The sequence below is a fragment of the Diabrotica undecimpunctata genome, chromosome 2, assembly GCF_040954645.1.
Source record: "Diabrotica undecimpunctata isolate CICGRU chromosome 2, icDiaUnde3, whole genome shotgun sequence".
Taxonomy (NCBI): domain Eukaryota; kingdom Metazoa; phylum Arthropoda; class Insecta; order Coleoptera; family Chrysomelidae; genus Diabrotica; species Diabrotica undecimpunctata.
This window is the reverse complement of record NC_092804.1, coordinates 86,595,718-86,616,544: the sequence shown is the minus strand read 5'-3', so window position 1 is coordinate 86,616,544 and position 20,827 is coordinate 86,595,718. Positions and strand designations below refer to the sequence as shown.

At 32.9% G+C, this 20,827-nt stretch overlaps 1 protein-coding gene across 1 annotated transcript; it reads right to left on the bottom strand.

Moving 5' to 3' along the window:
- Positions 1-2,514: 2,514 nt before the first annotated feature.
- LOC140433068 (baculoviral IAP repeat-containing protein 3-like) lies at positions 2,515-12,149 on the bottom strand. The gene is made up of 4 exons (XM_072521130.1): positions 11,425-12,149; positions 4,890-5,129; positions 2,899-3,287; positions 2,515-2,691 (listed from the first exon to the last, which is right to left on the bottom strand). The coding sequence occupies exons 1-4, from the start codon at positions 11,636-11,638 to the stop codon at positions 2,515-2,517; spliced, it is 1,020 nt and encodes a 339-aa protein (XP_072377231.1). The 5' UTR covers positions 11,639-12,149.
- Positions 12,150-20,827: the final 8,678 nt, after the last annotated feature.

Here is a 20,827-nt window from a genome sequence, read left to right as displayed (position 1 = left end):
GCAATCTGGGTGACCGTGCCAAAAACAACCATGAAACTGGTACACAGTGTGTGATTCTTTACAGAAACCATCAACTTTTGCTCCACAAATTGTTACTTCTCCACCGTTGAGTGCATGTTGCACGCCTGGAAACTGTGATAGCCATGAAACGGCTGCAGAGCTGTATATATCTGTTTTTTCAACAACTGCTATTTGATTGCGGGGTAAATATTTCGACCGGTAAATGGCTAAACATGTACTAGCTATCGTAACGTACTGAAAACAATCAATATTGGCAATGGTTAAAAATTCTTTACGAAGTTCTAAACAACCACGTCGCAAAATATCGACATCAGAGTCACAATAAGCATGAAGTTCTTTTTGAAAATCAAATACATATGCTTCTTGCACGCGCTCAGCATGCCATTTTATAAAGGTTTCTCTTTGTGAGGGTTTCATTGTATTTGGACTGTAATAAGATGTGTCAGGGAGTGGTCCAATGTATGAATGGTTTTCTAGTTTGTTAAAATAATGAAGAAAATAATCTTTTTCAACTCGGTCAAACCAAAAGTTTTAGGGAAACCTGCTAATGGTCCACAGACAAAATTAGAGCTATCTATAATTTTTAAAGCAAGGTGCGGTATTGTTAACAGCATCAGCTTGGAACCACTGTAAATAGTATAGGGTTTTATTGTGTTATTTACGCAGTACTTCAAAATAAAATAGGAGTCGTAACCTTTAGCGTTGTGCCCAATCGCTGTGTATGCACGGTGCTTCTCAGAAATGAACCATTGGCAAAACTCGTTGTTATCTTTAAAAACAAATTTATTTCCATCAAAATCGTGTGCTATTATTAAAATAGGTACATGTACTCCATCAACAAGCATTGTTTCGTAGTCAAAAAATAGGTATTTTTCTGTGTAAGTACATCTACGTACAAAGACATCTGTAAGGCCGTTACAGGCACACGGTACGGTGCAGATGGTAGGGTGTTTGTAATTTGCTTTGCACCCTGTGTTTAATTGATCAGAATGTTTGTTGCACGTGCATGGCACAGAGCAAATACCTCCTTTGGCGAGCTTTCTCTGCATGTAACACTTATGTGTGGAGGTTTCCACCCACTGGAAACAGTTTGCACATGTGCTAAACCCACAGTGATGTTTTTTATTCCTCTGTATCACTTTGTTACAGCCTGTACATTTATGCACAAGTGCACACACATCCCGATGATTCTGCAAGCACTCCTCATTAAAACAGTATCTATTACAGTTGTTACAATAAATTTTGTGTTGTTCTTTATGCACGGGCTGATTACACATATCGCATATTACAGACTTTTTACAACGATGTTTATGTTTGTTTTGGTAACATGTGTCGCTTTTATGACAATAATACACACACCCATAAAAATCAGCCATATTATTAATGACATCATAATGGTCTTTTAGTTTATACAAGCATAATAGTGTGGGTTTGGGCGGTCCTGCATAAATAACCGAATTGAAGTTCTCTGCACAAACAATTTTAATTTGTACATAAAGCAGTTGCTCAGCTCGCTGAATATCCTTCAGAGAACAACCAACAGCTGCATCTATGTCCAAAATTTCACATAGTTTACGAGCTAGCACTCCTTGAAGTTGGCGACCTTGGCGTAGGTTTGCTATTTGTCTAGATGTTAAAGAGTGGTTTAAGATGGTTAAGCAACGACTATGGCTCTTAAGACACACAAATTATCACTGTTACGAATTACAGTTATACTTCGCTTGGTGTGACGGTTTCTCGCTAAATTTAAGGTAGTGGTACGACCACAGCCTCTAGGTAATTTCAGCACTTGTATGTCAAACGTTGTTTCGTGAATATCGACCGACTCGTCAGATGTCAAGACGTTTTTAATTAGATCTAATAAACTACCAAATGTGGTAGAAGTAGACGCTGCTGTTGAAAGGGTCTGATTAAAGCGCGGGTTACTAGCAATAATTCTAATTTTATCACCTATTACATAGTTTGGTTTTATTTTTACATCTTCTAAACAACTATTTAATGTAGTGAGCAAGTCCTCTGTAGTATTGTTTGTGCGTGGTGTGGTGCAAGAGTATGTATGTAAATACGCGTCAAACTTTCGTACATATCGGCGATTCAAAAGTGTTACAGTACAAGCCATGTTACTAGAACAAAAACAAAAGATTCTTTTACCGATTTAGGTGCCTGTTTTTTGTAACAATATAAATACTACAAAGGACTAATAAACCGCAGAAAAAATACAGACAATACGGTTGTATAACATTCAATATAAAGTCATGTCGTGAAAGCTACGGGGGAGGGTTCGACATAAGCAACAAGTCGCAACAGTCTAAGCACGTTGCTGGATAACCACATGGCAACGACACTGTATATCTATGTAAGATCTTCGTAAAACCATATTAAGACTTTATGGTAGTAATCATGTAGGTCATTCTGCGAAGATCTTACATGATACACAAGTTAGCCTATACTAACAACCAATCATTACATAACAATGAGTCAACATTAGATATATTATATATAAAGTCTTGGTGTGCATTCTACGGGTGTTCTACATAGACAACAGATGTTGTTAAGTAAACGAGAACAGTCTAGACAAGATGTGGCATGTCCACAAGGTAGTGCGACTGTGTTAATTTCCCTACTTAAACAAATTTTACATATAATACGTTGATTCGCCTCTCTGTTTACCTAAGTGTCTTGTGTTTCCACATTTGCGTTTACCTCAGTGTCTTCCACATTTTTGAAGATATCAATGATAATACAAAGATCCGTAGTTATAGTTCGTTTAAATGGGCCTGTATGTATAAAATTGCATGCAGCTGCTCTGATTTCACTATAATTACGTAGAGGAGTACGCGAACCAGTACTGTTGTTGTGAAATGTTGCTAATCGAACACTCATCAAAGTAATGTCTTTATTCGTTATATAATAAGTTTTACCATTTTCATAAAAAAAACCAGCTTCTGCGTGTTTTTTAGCAGAAATATTCCTATTTGTAAAAGTTTTTAGACGTTCTTCGACAGTCCACAGTTTTTGAGCTTGTTTATATGCAGTCAGAAAACAACAATCGTCTTTATGTTTATCTAACGGTATGTCATCTGCAATCCATTTATTATAAACAACACCGCAAAAAGCACATAAGACTTTATCATTTACACCTGTATAATAGAAACCAGCAACAGCTAGTACTATCGATTTGATGGGGTGGCTGGGCATCCATTCGTCAAAAGAGCTCAAGCGCTTGATGATTACAGGGTACAGTAGATGTGCGGTTATCATTTTTTCTACAATAAAAAATCTATGTAACTATTTCAGCCATCTCTTTTTTTTTCCTAAGTTAATGGCACTGGCAAAGCCAAAAGGCCAGTCAAGTTTTCTTATAGTTTTATCATCCATTTCCATTGTTTACATTATATACATATTAATATTTTATACATGTTAAATTGGGATACAATATTTTTTGTGTGTTAGTAAATGCCTAAATATTTTGGTTACTTATTTTCATTTTTAATGTTTTTTTTTTTGATATCAGTATATATATAACGTTGTAACTATTCTTTTATTTTTATTTTTAATTTCTTTTTATTAGTATTTTTTTTATTGTTTAATATTATTCATTTATCGGTTTGATTTCTTTTTTTTTGTTTTTTTTATATATTGTTTTTTTTTTGTTTTTGTATATATTGTTTTTTTTTTGTTTTATTTTTTTTTATTTTTTTTTGTTTTTTTTTGTTTGTTTTTTTTTCGTTTTAGGCTTACAAATTTATTCATATGTCGCAATACTGCTTACAAAGTAATATTAGTAGATTTTACATCCTGATATATGATGTTGTAGATACTATTATCCTCTAATGTCAATAGATTTGAAACATTTATTGGAAATTTTATTTTGTACGATATTAAATTTTGATAAAACTGATCAATTTCTAATTTTTTTAACGGGCATTCTAAAAGAATATGTTGTAAATCGGCAATTTCATCACATAGACATTTATTATTATCTAACAAACCTATTTTATGTTTATAAGCTGGAAATAGTGCATGATTGCAGCGCATTCGACTTATTATCCGAATAATTGATCGATTACGTGTATTCTCAAACCATGGTTTGTCCCTTATTTTTGGTTGTATATTCTTAAAAAACTGTCCTTTGTCTCCACATTTATATTTTATCTGCCACTGTTCCTTAAGTTCCTTTCGAAAAATTGGAATAAAATCAGACTCTGGTATTTTTAATCTAAGTATTCTTCCATTTTTTGCACCATATTTTGCAAAATAGTCCACTTCTTCATTTTCTTCTATACCTGAATGGTCTTTTATCCATGATATATAAATTTGTTTTCCTCTACTTGATACATTTTGATACAATTCCAAAATATCAAGAAGAATGTAATTTAAATTAGGATTCAAACACAGATTATTAAGTTTTTCTACCGAACTTTTAGAGTCTGTGAATATGACAAATTTATCTTCTTCTTGTTCTAAACACAGATTAATTGCTAATTTTATGGCAATAAGCTCAGCACTGAAAATTGACATCATATCTGATAGTTTGTATATTAACTTAATATTTTTGGAAGGATAATAAACTGCACAGCCAACTCCATGTTCCGATTTAGATCCATCAGTATAAACTTTTTCATACTCTTTCCATTTTACTATACAATCCCGATAATATTCTTTTTGTATAATAATATTGTTTTGACACAAATAGCGAGCGTTAATATGGGTCTTAACTGGAGAAAGAAACATTTCATAAGAATAATTCCATAAAGGGATTCCATTGGATTAATAAAGTTCTTCATATCTTTGTACATTGGTAATAAAACTTTCAACTAATAATGGTACTTTTTTCTTATCCCAATATTTAGATGTTAAGACCAAACCAGCTAAACTAGATATTTTAACCAATAACTTGGATTTCTGACTTCTTAACTTTAACACGAATTTGTCAGATAGAAATCTTCTCCGAAGATTCAATGGCGGTTCGCATGTTTCTGTTTCCATAACGTCTACAGGCGTACTTCCCAAGTATCCAATACTGAGTCGAAGACATTTGTTTTTTATTTTATCTATTTTTATAAGATTTGTTTCTGCAGCTGAATGGTAAAATAAAGATCCGTAATCTAAAATAGATCTAACGAGTGTTCTATAAAATAGTAACATTATTTTTGGATCCCCTCCCCAGGAGGAATGACCGAAAGTTTTTAATAAATTAACACTATTTTCTGTTCTTTTGATTATATAATTTATCTGTTCTTTCCAATTTAATTTACAATCTAAAATTACTCCTAAAAATTTAGTGGAAGATTTGTAAGGAAACAAATATTTTGATAATTTTATTTGGTGAGGACACCGAAATCTTTTTCTCGTAAAAGTAACTAATACTGATTTTTCTTCGGAAATTGATAAGCCGTTATTGAAAATCCAATTATCTAAATTTCTTATTGCATAATTGAGTTGATTATGACCTATCTCGATGGATTTGTGACGAGTGTAAATAACAATATCATCAGCATATTGCAAAACTGATATATTATGTGGGATGTCAACAACTAAATCAGTTGTGTAAATAATATAAAGTATAGGACTTAATATACCACCTTGTGGCAAACCCATAGATGTTTGTCTGCATTCAGAGAATAAGTGGTTTTCTCTGAAAAATAATTTTCTATTACTGTATAGAGTATATAGGTGTTTAGATAGACTTTGGGGAATTCCCATCTGACACATTTTTTTATATAATATGTCTAATTTCACGTTGTCGTATGCCCCTTTTATGTCTAAAAATAAAGCTGATGTTGACTGGTCATTGGAGAGTGATAATTGAATATCTGTAATGAGAGTGCCCAGGTTTTCATATGTCGACTTTTTTTTTCGAAATCCGAATTGAGTACTATGAATAAGATTATTAGATTCCAAAAAAAATTCTAGTCGAGATTTTATCATTCTTTCGTATGTTTTTAGAACACATGATGCTAAAGATATAGCCCTATATGATGATGCATGATTTTTTGGTTTTCCTGGCTTAAGTATGGGAACTAAAATGTAATTTTTCCATTGAGACGGTATTTCGACTTTGTTTAACCAAATATCATTTAGTAGATTTAGAAGAAAAATTTTTCCTGATCTAGGAAGATTAAACAACATAGGATAATGTATATTATCAGAACCTGGAGCTGTATTGGCAGATTTTTTGAGTGCCATGTATAATTCTTGAAGTGAAAACTGGTTGGTGAGATAATGTTCACTAATACTATGTTCTCTTATATCTACACAATCAAGAAAGGTTGGGTCAGGGGATACATATGGAGGGGTTAAAATGCTGTGAAATTCAGCAAGCCATTCATCATGATCTGATTGATTTTGATTTGAATATTTTCGATTTTTAAAATTATTTACCTTTTTCCATATATTCTTAAGAGGTACCGATCTGCTGAGAGATTTACAATAATTTTCCCAACTATTTTTTTTTTATTTGTTTGAAGGTTTTTTTTTGCTATAGCATCAGTTCTTTTATATTCTAACAAGTTATCTAGTGTGGGATTGTTCATATATTTATGCAAACTGTTTCTTCGTTTCTGTACTAAAAATTGACATTTTTCATTCCACCATTGTTTATTTTTATTTGAACTTTTATTTGATTTAAATTTAGGTATAGAAAGATTTGCTGCATTTTCAGTTATTCTTATAAAAGAATTGTAATCACCAACTTCTGTTTTATTGAACTGTTCTTGAAACTCCATATAATATATATCCCAGTTTGCCTTTTTAATATTCCATTTTCTACAAGATAGTAATTTATTAACTTTGGGTGCCAAATATATTTGTGTAATGCATGGTAGATGATCAGATCCATAAAGATCTTTTATTGTGTCCCAATATAGTAAATGTCTTATACAAGGAGAACAAATTGTCAGATCGATAGCAGAATGAGATTGCAAATAATTTCCTATGAATGTAGGTGATCCATCGTTGAGATATACCAGATTATTTCGGTCAAGAGCTTTCATAAGCGTTATGCCATAGTGGTCTGTGTTTGGCCCACCCCAGGCAATATTATGTGAATTAAAATCTCCCGTAAAAATTACAGGTGGATTAAAAGAACTAAAGAATTGATCCCAAATATGCAACGAAATTTTAGTTTTTGGTGGAACATAAAGCGATACAATGGTAATATTTTTTTTATCATTACATTTTAAAATAATGGATGATTGATTACAATTAGGTAGTAAAACAGAGATAGGTAATTCTGTATACAAAAGTTTTGATTTAATAAGGATGGCCGTTCCCCCGCCATTGCGATCTAAACGGTCATCCCTCACAATGTTGTAACCTGGAAGATTAAAATATTTATTGGATGTAAATCTAGTTTCTGACAAGCAAGCTATATCGATGTTATGATCATTTAACAAATATTGTAAATTTTCTTTATTTGAATTTGCCGATTTAAGGTTCCATTGACATAGAGTTATATGATCCATGTTCAAAAAGGTTATTTAAACTAGTTTTAATAATATTTGTAATTTCGTTTTCCTGTATGTCTAATTTATTTTTGTGCGTTATTGTATTTATGGTTGATAAAACTATCTGAAAAATGACATTTGCAATTTCATTATTTTCGGTTTCTCTTATGACATTTTCTGATTTATTTTCATTTTGAATATTGGACTGATATTGTTCTGAACTCAAAATTCCCCCTTTCTTAAAAGGAAAATTAACTGAACTAATAATGGATTGATGCGCTGAAAATGTAGGATCGGGAGATAAAGGATAAGATCTTTTACCTTTTTTTGTTAAGTTATTTAATTGGGCTTGAGAGTATGAATGGGAGTTCGATCTTTGGAAAATGGATCGCGTATTGGATTGGTGTGATATTTGTGGAACGGGCTTGGCCGATGTTGAAGTTACATGAACATTAACTGAATTTGAGGAATTTTGTTGTGAATTAGAATTAATTATATTATTATCAACAGCATTCGAAGGTAAATGCTTAGATACAATATCTGCATAACTTTTTTTTGGAATACTACTACTAGCATCCTTGAATGAACAATTTGTCTGTGACATCATTTGTTTAATCTTTTCTTGTCTGTTGTACTCCGGGCATACATTAAAATCATTAGTAAAATGGTTTCCATTACAAGAAAAACACTTTACTGTAAATTCGTCTGATGGGCAGGTAACTGTGTCATGATTCTGAGAGCATTTAAGACATCTGATTTTACTTCGACATTGTTTACTAATATGTCCATAGCGGTAACAATTATTACACATTACAACCCTTTGTTTATAAACTTCTACTTCGTAAAGAACTTTGTTAATCTCTATATACTTAGGTAAAGTTTGACTTTTAAAGGAAACCAAAATAGTACTTGTAGGTATTAATTCTGTTTCGTTATCCGAGTTTTTTACTTTTCGGTTCATTCTTTTAACAAATTCCACTTCAAATTTACAATGAAAATCATAGGCCCTAATTTTATTTTTTAAATATTCAACTGGTAAATCTTTATCAATGAATCTAATAATTCCTAATAGAAATATTAAAAATTTAGGAATATATGCAGACAAGTTTTTATTTTCTAAAATGTGAGATTTTAACAATACATTAGCACTCAAATAATCCTTACAAAAAACCCGAATTCGATTTCTTCCTATCGATTGAATTTGTTTTATTTTTTTATCTAATTCCGGATGTGAAGTTAAAATTATTTCTCCAATTTTTATTGCGTTTAATTGGCCTGTATAATTATCCATATTATTTTCAATGTAAATCTGAAACGGGCCTATATCAGTAGAATGATAAAGGAATGTTGTTTTTACTTTTTTGATCGTTTCATTATTATTGTGAACGGAAAAACTTGATTCTGGATTTGAACTAGCCTCAACTATCTTATCCTTTAATATAATTTGTTTTTTATGTTTTTTATCTTTAGTATTTCGATTTAATGCAGGAGAATCTATAATTAAATTTAAATGATTTGAACCACTTATCTGATTATTTCCTAGATCTAAGTTTTCTGGGGGATCCGGTAGAGGTGGGGGTTTCCCCCCATCATCCACTTCCATATGAATGCACTAAGCTTTCACAACACCCTTATAACCACAATTATAACTAATTTTCAAATAATTAATATTGTCTTTTAAAACGATTGATTGTACTAAACTTCTAAGATACACGTGTAAGCACGACAACTGTTCACGCACGAATGATTTCAGCCATCAGTCTTGAAGTGTGTAAGAGCAACTTTATTGTTTAGTTAGCACATTTTAGATGATAAAAAAATTTAAAAAAATAAAAATAAGAAAACGACACATTGTTATAAATGTATGGTTGCTAGGAAATATGTCCTTTTATGTGTTTTTTGTAGAAGATACTGTGCTAACATGTTTGCGGCGTGCGACTCTAACAGCCATTTTATAGAAGGTTTTATTACTAGACGGTACACCTGTACGACACCGAAAAGATACAAAACTTGTTGATAGAGGTTGATTAACACACGCTTGGTATGTTTGACACACGCTACACCTGATTAGGCTAGTAAAAATATTTTCAAGATTTCGCCTCGAAATCTAAAAAGTAGATCTATATTAATGTTTATATAAATGTTTGCTTTGAATGTCAATAGTCAAGATTGTATGTCTAACAAAAAAGAGTGGAAAAACACATTGTATGAATGCTTGGTTGTTAGAAAAGCATATGAATACCCTTATTGTTTACAATTATTTGTTTTAACACGTTTACGTCGAGCATCTCTGACAGTCATTTTATAGAAACCGTTACGACTGGAATCTTCACCTGTACGACAAGCATGACAACGAAACGTTGCTACATTGATCGTACCTGGTTGATTTATACAGGGTTGATACGTTTTACATGTGCTACACAAAAGCATGCATGCATAATTGTGCACCATCACAACACGACGGTTCATCTAAAAATATCTACATTTTTATACGTGTTTTTCTGTTTTTATCAATATGAGGCTCAAAAGTATAAACTGTCTAGACTTGCTGTTTAGGTAAGTCGTTAAAGCATTATTTTTTCAAAAAATTACAAAAAACAAACGACTACATTGTAGGAAAACAAGCGACTACAAAATTGTAAGGGCACACATATTTTACATGATAAAAACTCTGTGGCACATTAGTAATTATAGAGGCATGTCACTTAGTAGTTATAGAGGCTTGTCACATAAAAATTCTGATCTGCTATCATACAACGGCACATTTATCCACAATGTAGCCAAGCACGCTACGAGATGCCTACAAGGCATACAAGGCATAAACACTATTTGAAGTTCTGTGTTCAAACAATTCATATTCAAAACCAAACTATTCTCTTTAAAATATATAGCAAATCACAAATAGCCTTACGCTTTTTTGATTTTCTCCTGTGTGTCTTTGAAATTAAATGGTTGACAAACGTGACCAAGATCTTGAGAACTCATTGTGATTTTTGCTAAAATATGATTTTAACACAGTCGACATGATTTTAAGGCAGTAGGAGACGAGACTGAAAGATGTCAGTACACTAACAGAGAGGGTTGCAGAGACGTACAGAGAGTAGCAGAGGCGTACAGAGGGTAGCAGAGAAAGGAGCTGTGGGTATCTGAGACATGCTGTGACGAGGTGTGACATGAGTGGGGTAAGAGAGAGAGAGAGTTTGATGTGTGCTAACGCATAGGTTGTTTTTTAGCAGACGTTGTTGTACGTTTATTACCCCGGTTTGTAAATTTTTTAAAATGATTTAATCCATCCATGCCCATTCGGCAAAAATGACACCGAAAATGAACGAGGTTGTGTGTATAGGGTTGACCCATACATGCTTTATACTCACCACAATTTATACATAGTAACAATTTCATGTAGTGGTACACCTTTACCATTCCATATACCATCTGAAACAACAATGTCTTTGTAATTTTACGCAAATTCTGCAGTGCTGTGTATCACATAAAAATTCTTAGACGATCGGTTATCACGCATCGACACATAGCGCATTTATCCACAATGTAGCCACAGTCTGTACATGTGACAAGATGCCTACAAGGCATAAATACTATTTGAAGTTCAGCTTTTAAACAGATTCTGCAACACTTATCAGTGTTAGCACGAACCTCTGCGCTCATTAATAATATACACATATCTGTGTGCACTATGTACTTAAAACCCGAATAAAAAAAGCCTTCCTTTGCTAAATCTTCAGCATCTCGTCGGGGTTGTGACTCAAAAGTCTTTAATCTTACTTCGTACGAAGATACATCTGTCATGGCTACAAATCGCAAAGCTGACCCATTAAAGAAATAACCAGCCTTCGCGTACTGACATGCATCGTCGCCGGACCATTTAGCAAAGGTGTTTAACCGTTCCTCGTAGGAAACTAATTTTTTTATTTCACTAAAAAGCTTTCTAAAAAACATGTTGCTTTATGTTTTTTCATCGGGATGTCTGTAGCCAACCACTTATTTACTGATGTGTCACAGAATTTACATCGTACTTTATCATTATGACCTGTGTAACTAAAGCCTGCTATGCTCAAATGTATAGGTTTTATTGGGTGGGAGATGGGCCAGTTTTTATAAGAAGTCAATCGTTTAGATAGTGAACGATATTCCAACAGCTTAGCTGACATGACTAAAAAATGACACAATTTAACAAAACGCCTAAAAATAGTCTATTGATTAAAATGACAAGGATGATGGAAAAACCAGATTCAGCAAAGCCTTTACTACACAATCTATTCATATTACATTGAAATATTTGCAAACTCCTTGTTGGCGAACCATTACATTCGTGGCCTCCTTGTGTGATGAAATTAAGACAAAACAGCTAGGTGATCAGCAGAAAGACAAGAGACACAGCTGGCCAGTGAAACAACCGGATAGAGATACCATCAGAGACGTTGTCATGGTCAATTTGTAGTCAGCGCTATCATCGTACAGTCATCCAGTACACAGCATCAAGTCTGCCCCATCAACACATACGACCTATAGTCTGCATCGTCCTGTGAGAGACAAGTCAGCCTGTACTCAGCAGCCTGTCATTGTAGTCATCGACCTGTGAGGACCAAGTCATCCTGTACTCAGCATTCAGTCAGTGTCCTGTCAGTGTCCTGTCAGTGTACTCATCTACCTGTGAGGACCAAGTAAGCCTGTAGTCAGCGTCTAGTCAGCGTCATGTCAGCGTTGAGTCAGCGTCACGTCAGCGTCAAGTAAGCCTGTAGTCAGCCTATTGTCAGCCTCTAGTAACCGACTATAAATAGTGCTCTTAACTAGAGAATCAGGATTCAGTCGTATGATGTCGAACAGAGAACATCGTATTACGCAGCTTGCTAAATTATTAGACAAAAGTACCAAGCTCTAAAAAGAATGCAGAGTGATCAGCAAGAACAGCTCGAAACAATTTTAACACCTGAACCTCTTACAGAAATCAACAATTATCTGAACACTACACATCAATCGGAGAAGCATGAAGACACCTGCGAACATCAAAACAATACGAATCAGTCGAACAGCGATCACCTTCAAAAATATTGGCAACATTCAGCGGATATCGATAGAGCTTTCGGGCCGCAGTATATTTGGGAGACTGATAAATGGGTATTGAACAATATGGAAATAAAATTTACTCCTAAACATATAATGCTTAACGATAACCAGTACAAAGCTACTCCTGGCTTATATAATTTGCTATTCTACAAGAAACCGCAAGACTTTACACCAAACGATTGCATTAACTATAAAAAAATATTAGAAGTCACAGGTATTTATCGAGATTCACCGAGGATATTTGAGACATCAATCATTCCCAGATAAATTCAATAAAATCATCAAACCCCTGTATGTTGAAGAAGAAAGAAGAAGAAAGCCCTCTTCAAAACATTTGCCGGGATGGACGAGTTCAAATGGTGAAGCAAAAAGAAAACACACACCGGTGGAGCAGCTAAAGACCAAACATGAAGCTTCAAATGAAAACGTCAAAGCGAAAAGAAAAAAACATTTGGAAAGCAGCACACCTGTTGACAAGTCAAAAACTAATCAGAGTCCAGAAAGTGGACAGGTATACGAGGAATTGAGTAAAATATGGCACCTCTATAATGAAAACAATGATCCGAATTTCCTAGTAGAGGGACTTAAAACTATTTCAAAAGCCAATGCCTTAAATGGAAAAGAAGCAGAATTATTAGTGGACGAATTGCGCCATCTAGATAATATTGAATAAAACAACCGTTGGAAGATTGATTTGTACTTACATTTTGTATATGATTTTATATATTAAAATATATTATATGAAAATTGGTATTTTATTTGCAATTCCTCCTCCGCAATTATTGTTTTTTCTAAAAGCCTGGTAAAATACTAACGTCGTCTACGTGCTACGCAGGTAGGCCATTTTAAGCATCCAATAATTAAAATGTATTGTGTGATACTATTTTTAAAACACAGCTGTTTATCACGGGCGTAACCGCAGGTCGGTAGTTCACCTTATCTACAAAAGCTGTCGTGTTTATAAACACGAAAAAATCCTACTGATTATCTTACAGGCATAAACACTACTAACCTTGAAAATATCTTAGACATCCGATTTTATGAAAAACAATAAAAACCATAATTGTACTGTACATACATAACAGACTGTAAAATTGAATTGAAAATACAGGACACACGCACATGCTATTTTGTTTTACATTTATGATTTAGACGATGGACAACCGTTTTGTATGTTCGGCCACAAACCCTACATTTTAAATGCTGCTTCATGTGCTTCTTTGAAGAAGGTCTGTTGTAATATTTACACATATATACATGAACTCTTTTCTTAAGAATTAATAAAGAATCCATCTGAAAAAATAACCCTGAATAATAAAAAAGCCACCAAGTCTATTTTCTATAAATGACCAAAATTGCTGGTTGGCATATACAACGACAATATTCTAGAAAAGTTACGAAGAATATGTATTCAGAGAGAAGAAGTTAAAATATCTTCAGAAGACACATATATTTAAATGTATACGGATAGCAAGCAGGAAAAACTACAAAAAGACCACTCCCTAGAAATCAAGAAGGCTAGATTTTTCGGTATTTCACAAATTCAAATAACAAAGAACTGTTATGTAGTGATACACAAAAAGGAACAGCACAAACTTTTGTCTATACACATACGATGTGTCTGTCAGATACAAACTATAGAAAAAACACGCAAATTTAACGATTAAACTGCCATAGAAACAAGAAAGGGTGTAACCGTTTCAAAAGATAAAAGAAACTCATTATATATTTCGATTATATTTTTTTTTTAATAAAACTAATAGCCCCATCTATCTGTCAAGTACCTACCTGTAGCCGACTCAAGGATTCTTCTGTAATTCCCAAATATCTCCGGTAGATGAGCATATTTTTCAACTTGTCACTCACGCCCAATTTCCAGATTCAGGCGCCATGACAGCGCTTCGCTCTTTTCTGTTAAGACCGCCCAACCGTTAAGACGTGTTTCCAAAGTGGGTCTCAATTCAGAGATATATTATTTTTTTAGACCCTTATTGGAGAGGCTATAATGCTGATATTATATTTCTAATACTCGTCGCAAGATAGTATTGCTATGGACTTATTCCAGATCATGGCCCAGTAGCAGTATCTTTTTATGGAATCCCTAACCCCTCTTATCTAGGATGGTGGTGATTTGATATAGTACGTGGCTGAATCAATTTGGTGACTGATTAAATAAGAAGAGAAACAGAGCAGATTAAGGTTGTACCAATTTTTATTATACCTACTTTCAAGACAACAGAAATGATTATGAACTCAAAAAAAAATGAAAATATAGTGAAGTGTTCTAATTTAATTTAAAGGTTTATTTTCTTCATTGTTCCTAGTTGATAAATAACTATATTATTTTCAATGTAAACAAATTTCGAAATTTGGGGTTAATATATATATATATATATATATATATATATATATATATATATATATATATATATATACATTCATTTTCTTTATAACCAATTCTTAATTTAATACGATACAAAGATTTTTTGTTTATGATAATGTTAACATAAAATAATATTTTGGAATCCCTTTGGGATGACGTAACTTTTAATGTTTTCTTTTTGTTCATTACTAAGAAATAATAAAGAATAGTTTTCTTGTAAACTTTCAATAAATCTTAATTTTTTTTTTGCTCTTCCCCTTCGAGGATAAACCAGGGGTGGCGTCCAATAATAAATAATAATTTCATATTATCTAATTGTGCTTGAATTTAAAATACGATATAGTTTCTATAACCCCGCCCTATTCTCTTCGACAACGAGCGATTCTGGCCTTGTAATATTATTGTAATACGGCAGTGTTACATAAATGGCGCGCCAATCGTGGAGCGTGTATCTTCATTATAAAAACAACGTAATATGTTTATGATTTCTGTTTACATTTCGTATTTTAGACTCAAGTTGTTTGTGTATTTGCTTTTACCCAATTTTTGTTTAATCAGTTTAACTGGTACGATTTTCGTTTTCCTTTAATTTCATCTTCGTAAAATTGCGTAGAAATATTCTCGTCGTATTTTTAATTTTGTGAAATACATAATACGTATTTGGAATGTTTATTACGTGTGCATTTTAATGGTCGTATTTTGAATGGTAAGATAATCGTCTGTTTATTCCCCGTCCGTCTATGTAAACATTCCATAAGTGAAAAATGAATTTTGTTTATCTCTTTGAAGTGTTTAGCTTGAATTTATTCGGGCTTATATGTTCAAGCATTTTAATTTTATATTCTAGTCCTCAATTCATTTTCTTTGCAGTTCAGTCTTTTTGTTTATAGGAACCATAATAATTATATTCCTCAATGTGTTTATTTTAAATAAACGAAATGGCTCTTAGGGTTTGTTATTTGAAAAATCAATTAAGTGAATTTTATTTCTTAACCTTGATTCATGGTTTTTATTTGCGGCACACAGCTGGGAATTATACCTATATACAGGCTGTCCCGACCTACGTAATTTTAAAATGTGTTATCTGGATTTTTGCAGAATACTTTTTTGGGTGTTTTTGATATAATATCTGTTATCTGTTAAATTTTCTTTTTAATTCGTTTTCGTTTATTTTAAAAATTTATTTTTTCATAGTTTAACTTTTTCGTACTTTGAAAAGAAAATTTTATTTCCTGAAAAGGAAAATGCTTTCTATATTTTACAGTCCATTGTTCTTTTGTTTTGCATGTATAAGGAAGTAATGATATGACTTCGTTTCTCTCTGCCTAAGGCGTCTTTGTTGAGAATATAGGGCGGAAATATTGTTATTTTCCTTCTGTTATGTTAATTTTATGTCTTTGTGTGGTCAGATGTAGTAGAAGTATGTTTTTGGTACTGGAATTTATTGTTATTTGTGGTTTTACCTTTTTTTTCTCGAGATGTCCTGTAGGACGTACAGGCACGTGACCTGTATTATTGTATCTTGAGTTATTTGTGTGATGTCAGACTACTGGTATACCCAGCAGCTTTCTTTTTTTTTGTCGTTGACATTTTTGCGGTCTTCTAATAGTTTATTAGACCACATATATCTTTTTGCTTTGAGACTTTTGGCTACGGCTCAAAAGCTTTCATTTATTATCTTGTGTTCACGATATGGTACAAGTGAAGGTTGGAGTAGTTTACTGTTGTCTATTGTGACTCTTTGTATATACAGAGGTGAAACAACCCGCTGCCGCCTATTGTGAATTTATCTTTTATCTTTATGTCGACGGTAAGACCACGTTTGTTTAACAATTGAAATAGTTCTGGTACTACCGTTAAATGACCCACTGAGAATTAAAAGTTTATATTATTTTGACTCTGTTGGAGTTCTGCTAAAGAATGGTAAACATTTCTTTGTGATTTGTATGACGACCATATTAGATTCAATTAGGTGTCAAAAATGTTTTACTATTCAACTTTTTTTATTATTGTGGTGTGTTACATTCAACATCACGATTTTTTTTTATTACTGACGATGGACTGTAATATTTTTCTATTCCTTTGGAAGATTGTAATGATTCTTCCGTTCCTTTTAAGTCTTATCGTAAGTTTTTGTTTCGTGAAAGACTCTTACGATTTTTTTTTGTTTCTTTTGGAAACAACAGTTTTAGACTAAACTGTTTGTGTATCGATTATGGTTTGTATGCCATATACCCATTTTTCTTTCTTCTTCTCCAAGATTGTGTATTAACGGTTTGGATTTATTTTCTTCTTTTGTCCTTTTGCCAGTCTTCTTGCTTGGAAATTTTCCACTGTGATCAATCCCAGAGGATATTCTTATGGAACTATTGGATATCCTGCCTTTCTTCCAAAATGTTCAGTCCATTCTTAATTTTTAATTTTTTAGTTGATTCCCTTTACGCCTTTGCGTACTTAATCTTTGCTACCTTCTCCAGCGACTATTCAATCCCTCCGTGGCCCGTGTACAGGAAGAGTTGCGCTAACGCGAACTTTATCCTGGAGAGGATTCGTTTCCTCTCCAAATTTTTTTTGGCGTGGGGTCAGTACAGCACTGATACCCTAGTACTTAGTACATTGAATACCACTTTGCTTCGGCAAATCTGTCCCTTAGTGCTTCTTTCCCTTCAGGAAGTTGACACGTTTCAATTTTTTTTTGAGCTGTCTCGACAACCCTTGTTTTATGTCGGTGGTGTTGACTATTAGTCAGGGAGCATCCTGCTATAGTCAAGTGGATTAGTGGACCTATCCCTATTCCAATTAATAATTTTGTGTATCTCAGATGTTGTCGCAAAGAGACGAGCCTCTGGAAGTAGTGTAGGAGACTCCGCACGTCGATCTCCAGAGCAACTCAGTTTGGCTCGCACCCCAGTTCGTTGAACTGTTTTACTTTTTATTATTATAATATTGATCATTTATTGTGTTCAATATGTCTATATATATGTATATATGTCGTATTTCTTTTCGACATAAATTTTATTTTTATCTTATCTTATTCTACTTCGGTATTATTCTCTCTCTAGTTTGTATTGATCGAGATCTTAAGTTTATGCTACCCCGACCAAGAACCTATATTGATTTTAAGGGTGTTTGCAAAATTTAATCTCATTTTAATTTTTAGAATGCCTTGGTAGAATGTGATATTTTTATGCTTATGTTAGTTTATATTACAATAAATTGTACATACCTTTAGTTGTCTTCAAGTGGATACAAAATTCAATTTATCTTATTTTACGGATTTATAAATCCAAGTAATTTTTTTGGTATCTATACCAAAGATATCAAGATTTCTCTGTCTAGTTACCAATGATAGTTCATTATAGTATCTGTTCATTTTGCCTAAGTTTTACTCTTAGTGTGCAGACCTTCGAATTTCGACTCTCTATCCGAAACCCCCCAAAATAATGTTTGAAAAGATTATTGCTGTCTAACATCCTATATTCTGAATGGCCAGACACTGAGGAAGGCTAGGGATGAAGTAAGCGGATTCCCGCTAGTTGACTCGTCGGAATGATAAGCCATTCATAATTGTATTTCAGTAATAAATCTAGAATAACAGCCTCCCGCGTCAGGAAACTTTTTTTAGTTCTCCAATACTTGTTTAGTTATGTAATCTAGAATTATTTAGACCCTACCCGAAGTTAACCCTACCCGAAGTTGACCTACCGATGTTGTCCCTATTATAGGCGGATGATACACGTTAGTTATCACAAATTCTAGTTGTCATACTAATAACTAAACATCAGCCTTTTTTTTGTTTCTAAATATAGATGTGTCTTACAGAAATTCTGATGTCTACTTTTCCCAGTAAACTTATTAAGGCTTGTCCTTGTAGAACTTTAATGTACCCAATTTTGAACTATTAGTAACTCTTTCCTTTTATTTGTGTATTTCTAAATGTGTCTATAATGACGCGCTGCGTTATTACCTTATGTTATTCGTGGATTAAGTCATAGATGAAAGACTCTATGCTTCCGAACAAACGATGACACATTTGTATTTTGTATCTTATGGCGTTAATGATACGATTGTATTATTATTCTTATGTTATTCGTGGATTAAGTCATAGATGAAAGACTCTACGCTTCCGAACAAACGATAACATTATTTTTTTTTGTGTTTTATTGTGTTAGGTCTCATAACGACTACGCAGTAAATTATCTGTTTTGTATCTTGGTGACAACACTAGTATGTTTTGCTTTATATTACTTATGAAATTTCAAATAATAATATCTTAATTATATTGTTTCGATTGAATGCGAGCATTTGGTCTCAAATAATGATTTGTAGATATGTTTTGTTTTATTCCGCTTTGTTCATGATATTGGTTATAGGTGAAATACCCTATGCATTTTGAGAGTGAGCATGCAATTTTTTTTGTTTACATTTTTATAGTTGAGTCATTTCTATGCGTTCTGTTTCGCTTTGTTCTGAAATCTTTGAGTTGTTCCCACGTGAGTTGTGAAAGAAGGATTCTGTGAGTCCAGATTGTAGCTACATTTGTCCATTCTGTTTGTCTTACCTCTCCGTATATCTATTTCCACTTTTGAAAAGGTTAGTATGGTGTGCCACCATGCCTAGTCCGATTCCACGCTGGTACCCAGTTGAAATCGTGGGGAGGGCTGTGTAACCGTTTCAAAAGATAAAAGAAACTCATTATATATTTCGATTATATTTTTTTTTAATAAAACTAATAGCCCCATCTATCTGTCAAGTACCTACCTGTAGCCGACTCAAGGATTCTTCTGTAATTCCCAAATATCTCCGGTAGATGAGCATATTTTTCAACTTGTCACTCACGCCCAATTTCCAGATTCAGGCGCCATGACAGCGCTTCGCTCTTTTCTGTTAAGACCGTCCAACCGTTAAGACGTGTTTCCAAAGTGGGTCTCAATTCAGAGATATATTATTTTTTTAGACCCTTATTGGAGAGGCTATAATGCTGATATTATATTTCTAATACTCGTCGCAAGATAGTATTGCTATGGACTTATTCCAGATCATGGCCCAGTAGCAGTATCTTTTTATGGAATCCCTAACCCCTCTTATCTAGGATGGTGGTGATTTGATATAGTACGTGGCTGAATCAATTTGGTGACTGATTAAATAAGAAGAGAAACAGAGCAGATTAAGGTTGTACCAATTTTTATTATACCTACTTTCAAGACAACAGAAATGATTATGAACTCAAAAAAAAATGAAAATATAGTGAAGTGTTCTAATTTAATTTAAAGGTTTATTTTCTTCATTGTTCCTAGTTGATAAATAACTATATTATTTTCAATGTAAACAAATTTCGAAATTTGGGGTTAATATATATATATATATATATATATATATATATATATATATATATATATATATATATATATATATATATATATACATTCATTTTCTTTATAACCAATTCTTAATTTAATACGATACAAAGATTTTTTGTTTATGATAATGTTAACATAAAATAATATTTTGGAATCCCTTTGGGATGACGTAACTTTTAATGTTTTCTTTTTGTTCATTACTAAGAAATAATAAAGAATAGTTTTCTTGTAAACTTTCAATAAATCTTAATTTTTTTTTGCTCTTCCCCTTCGAGGATAAACCAGGGGTGGCGTCCAATAATAAATAATAATTTCATATTATCTAATTGTGCTTGAATTTAAAATACGATATAGTTTCTATAACCCCGCCCTATTCTCTTCGACAACGAGCGATTCTGGCCTTGTAATATTATTGTAGCACGGCAAGCGTTACAAGGGTATGTAACAGAAAACTTTTGTCTATACAAATACTAATTATGTGCCTATCAAATACAAACTATAGAAAACACACGCAAATTTAACGATTAGAC

Bases quoted from the DNA above. Each gene is read 5' to 3' on its own strand.
- LOC140433068 (XM_072521130.1), bottom strand. From the start codon at position 11,638: ATGTCAGCTAAGCTGTTGGAATATCGTTCACTATCTAAACGATTGACT. The intron at 5,130-11,424 runs GTTTTTTAGAAA...GATCTATTTTAG, and splicing joins GAAAAAACATAAAGCAACAT to ATTACGGATCTTTATTTTAC. The intron at 2,692-2,898 runs GTTCGATTAGCA...CAAGACACTTAG, and splicing joins AAGACATTACTTTGATGAGT to GTAAACAGAGAGGCGAATCA.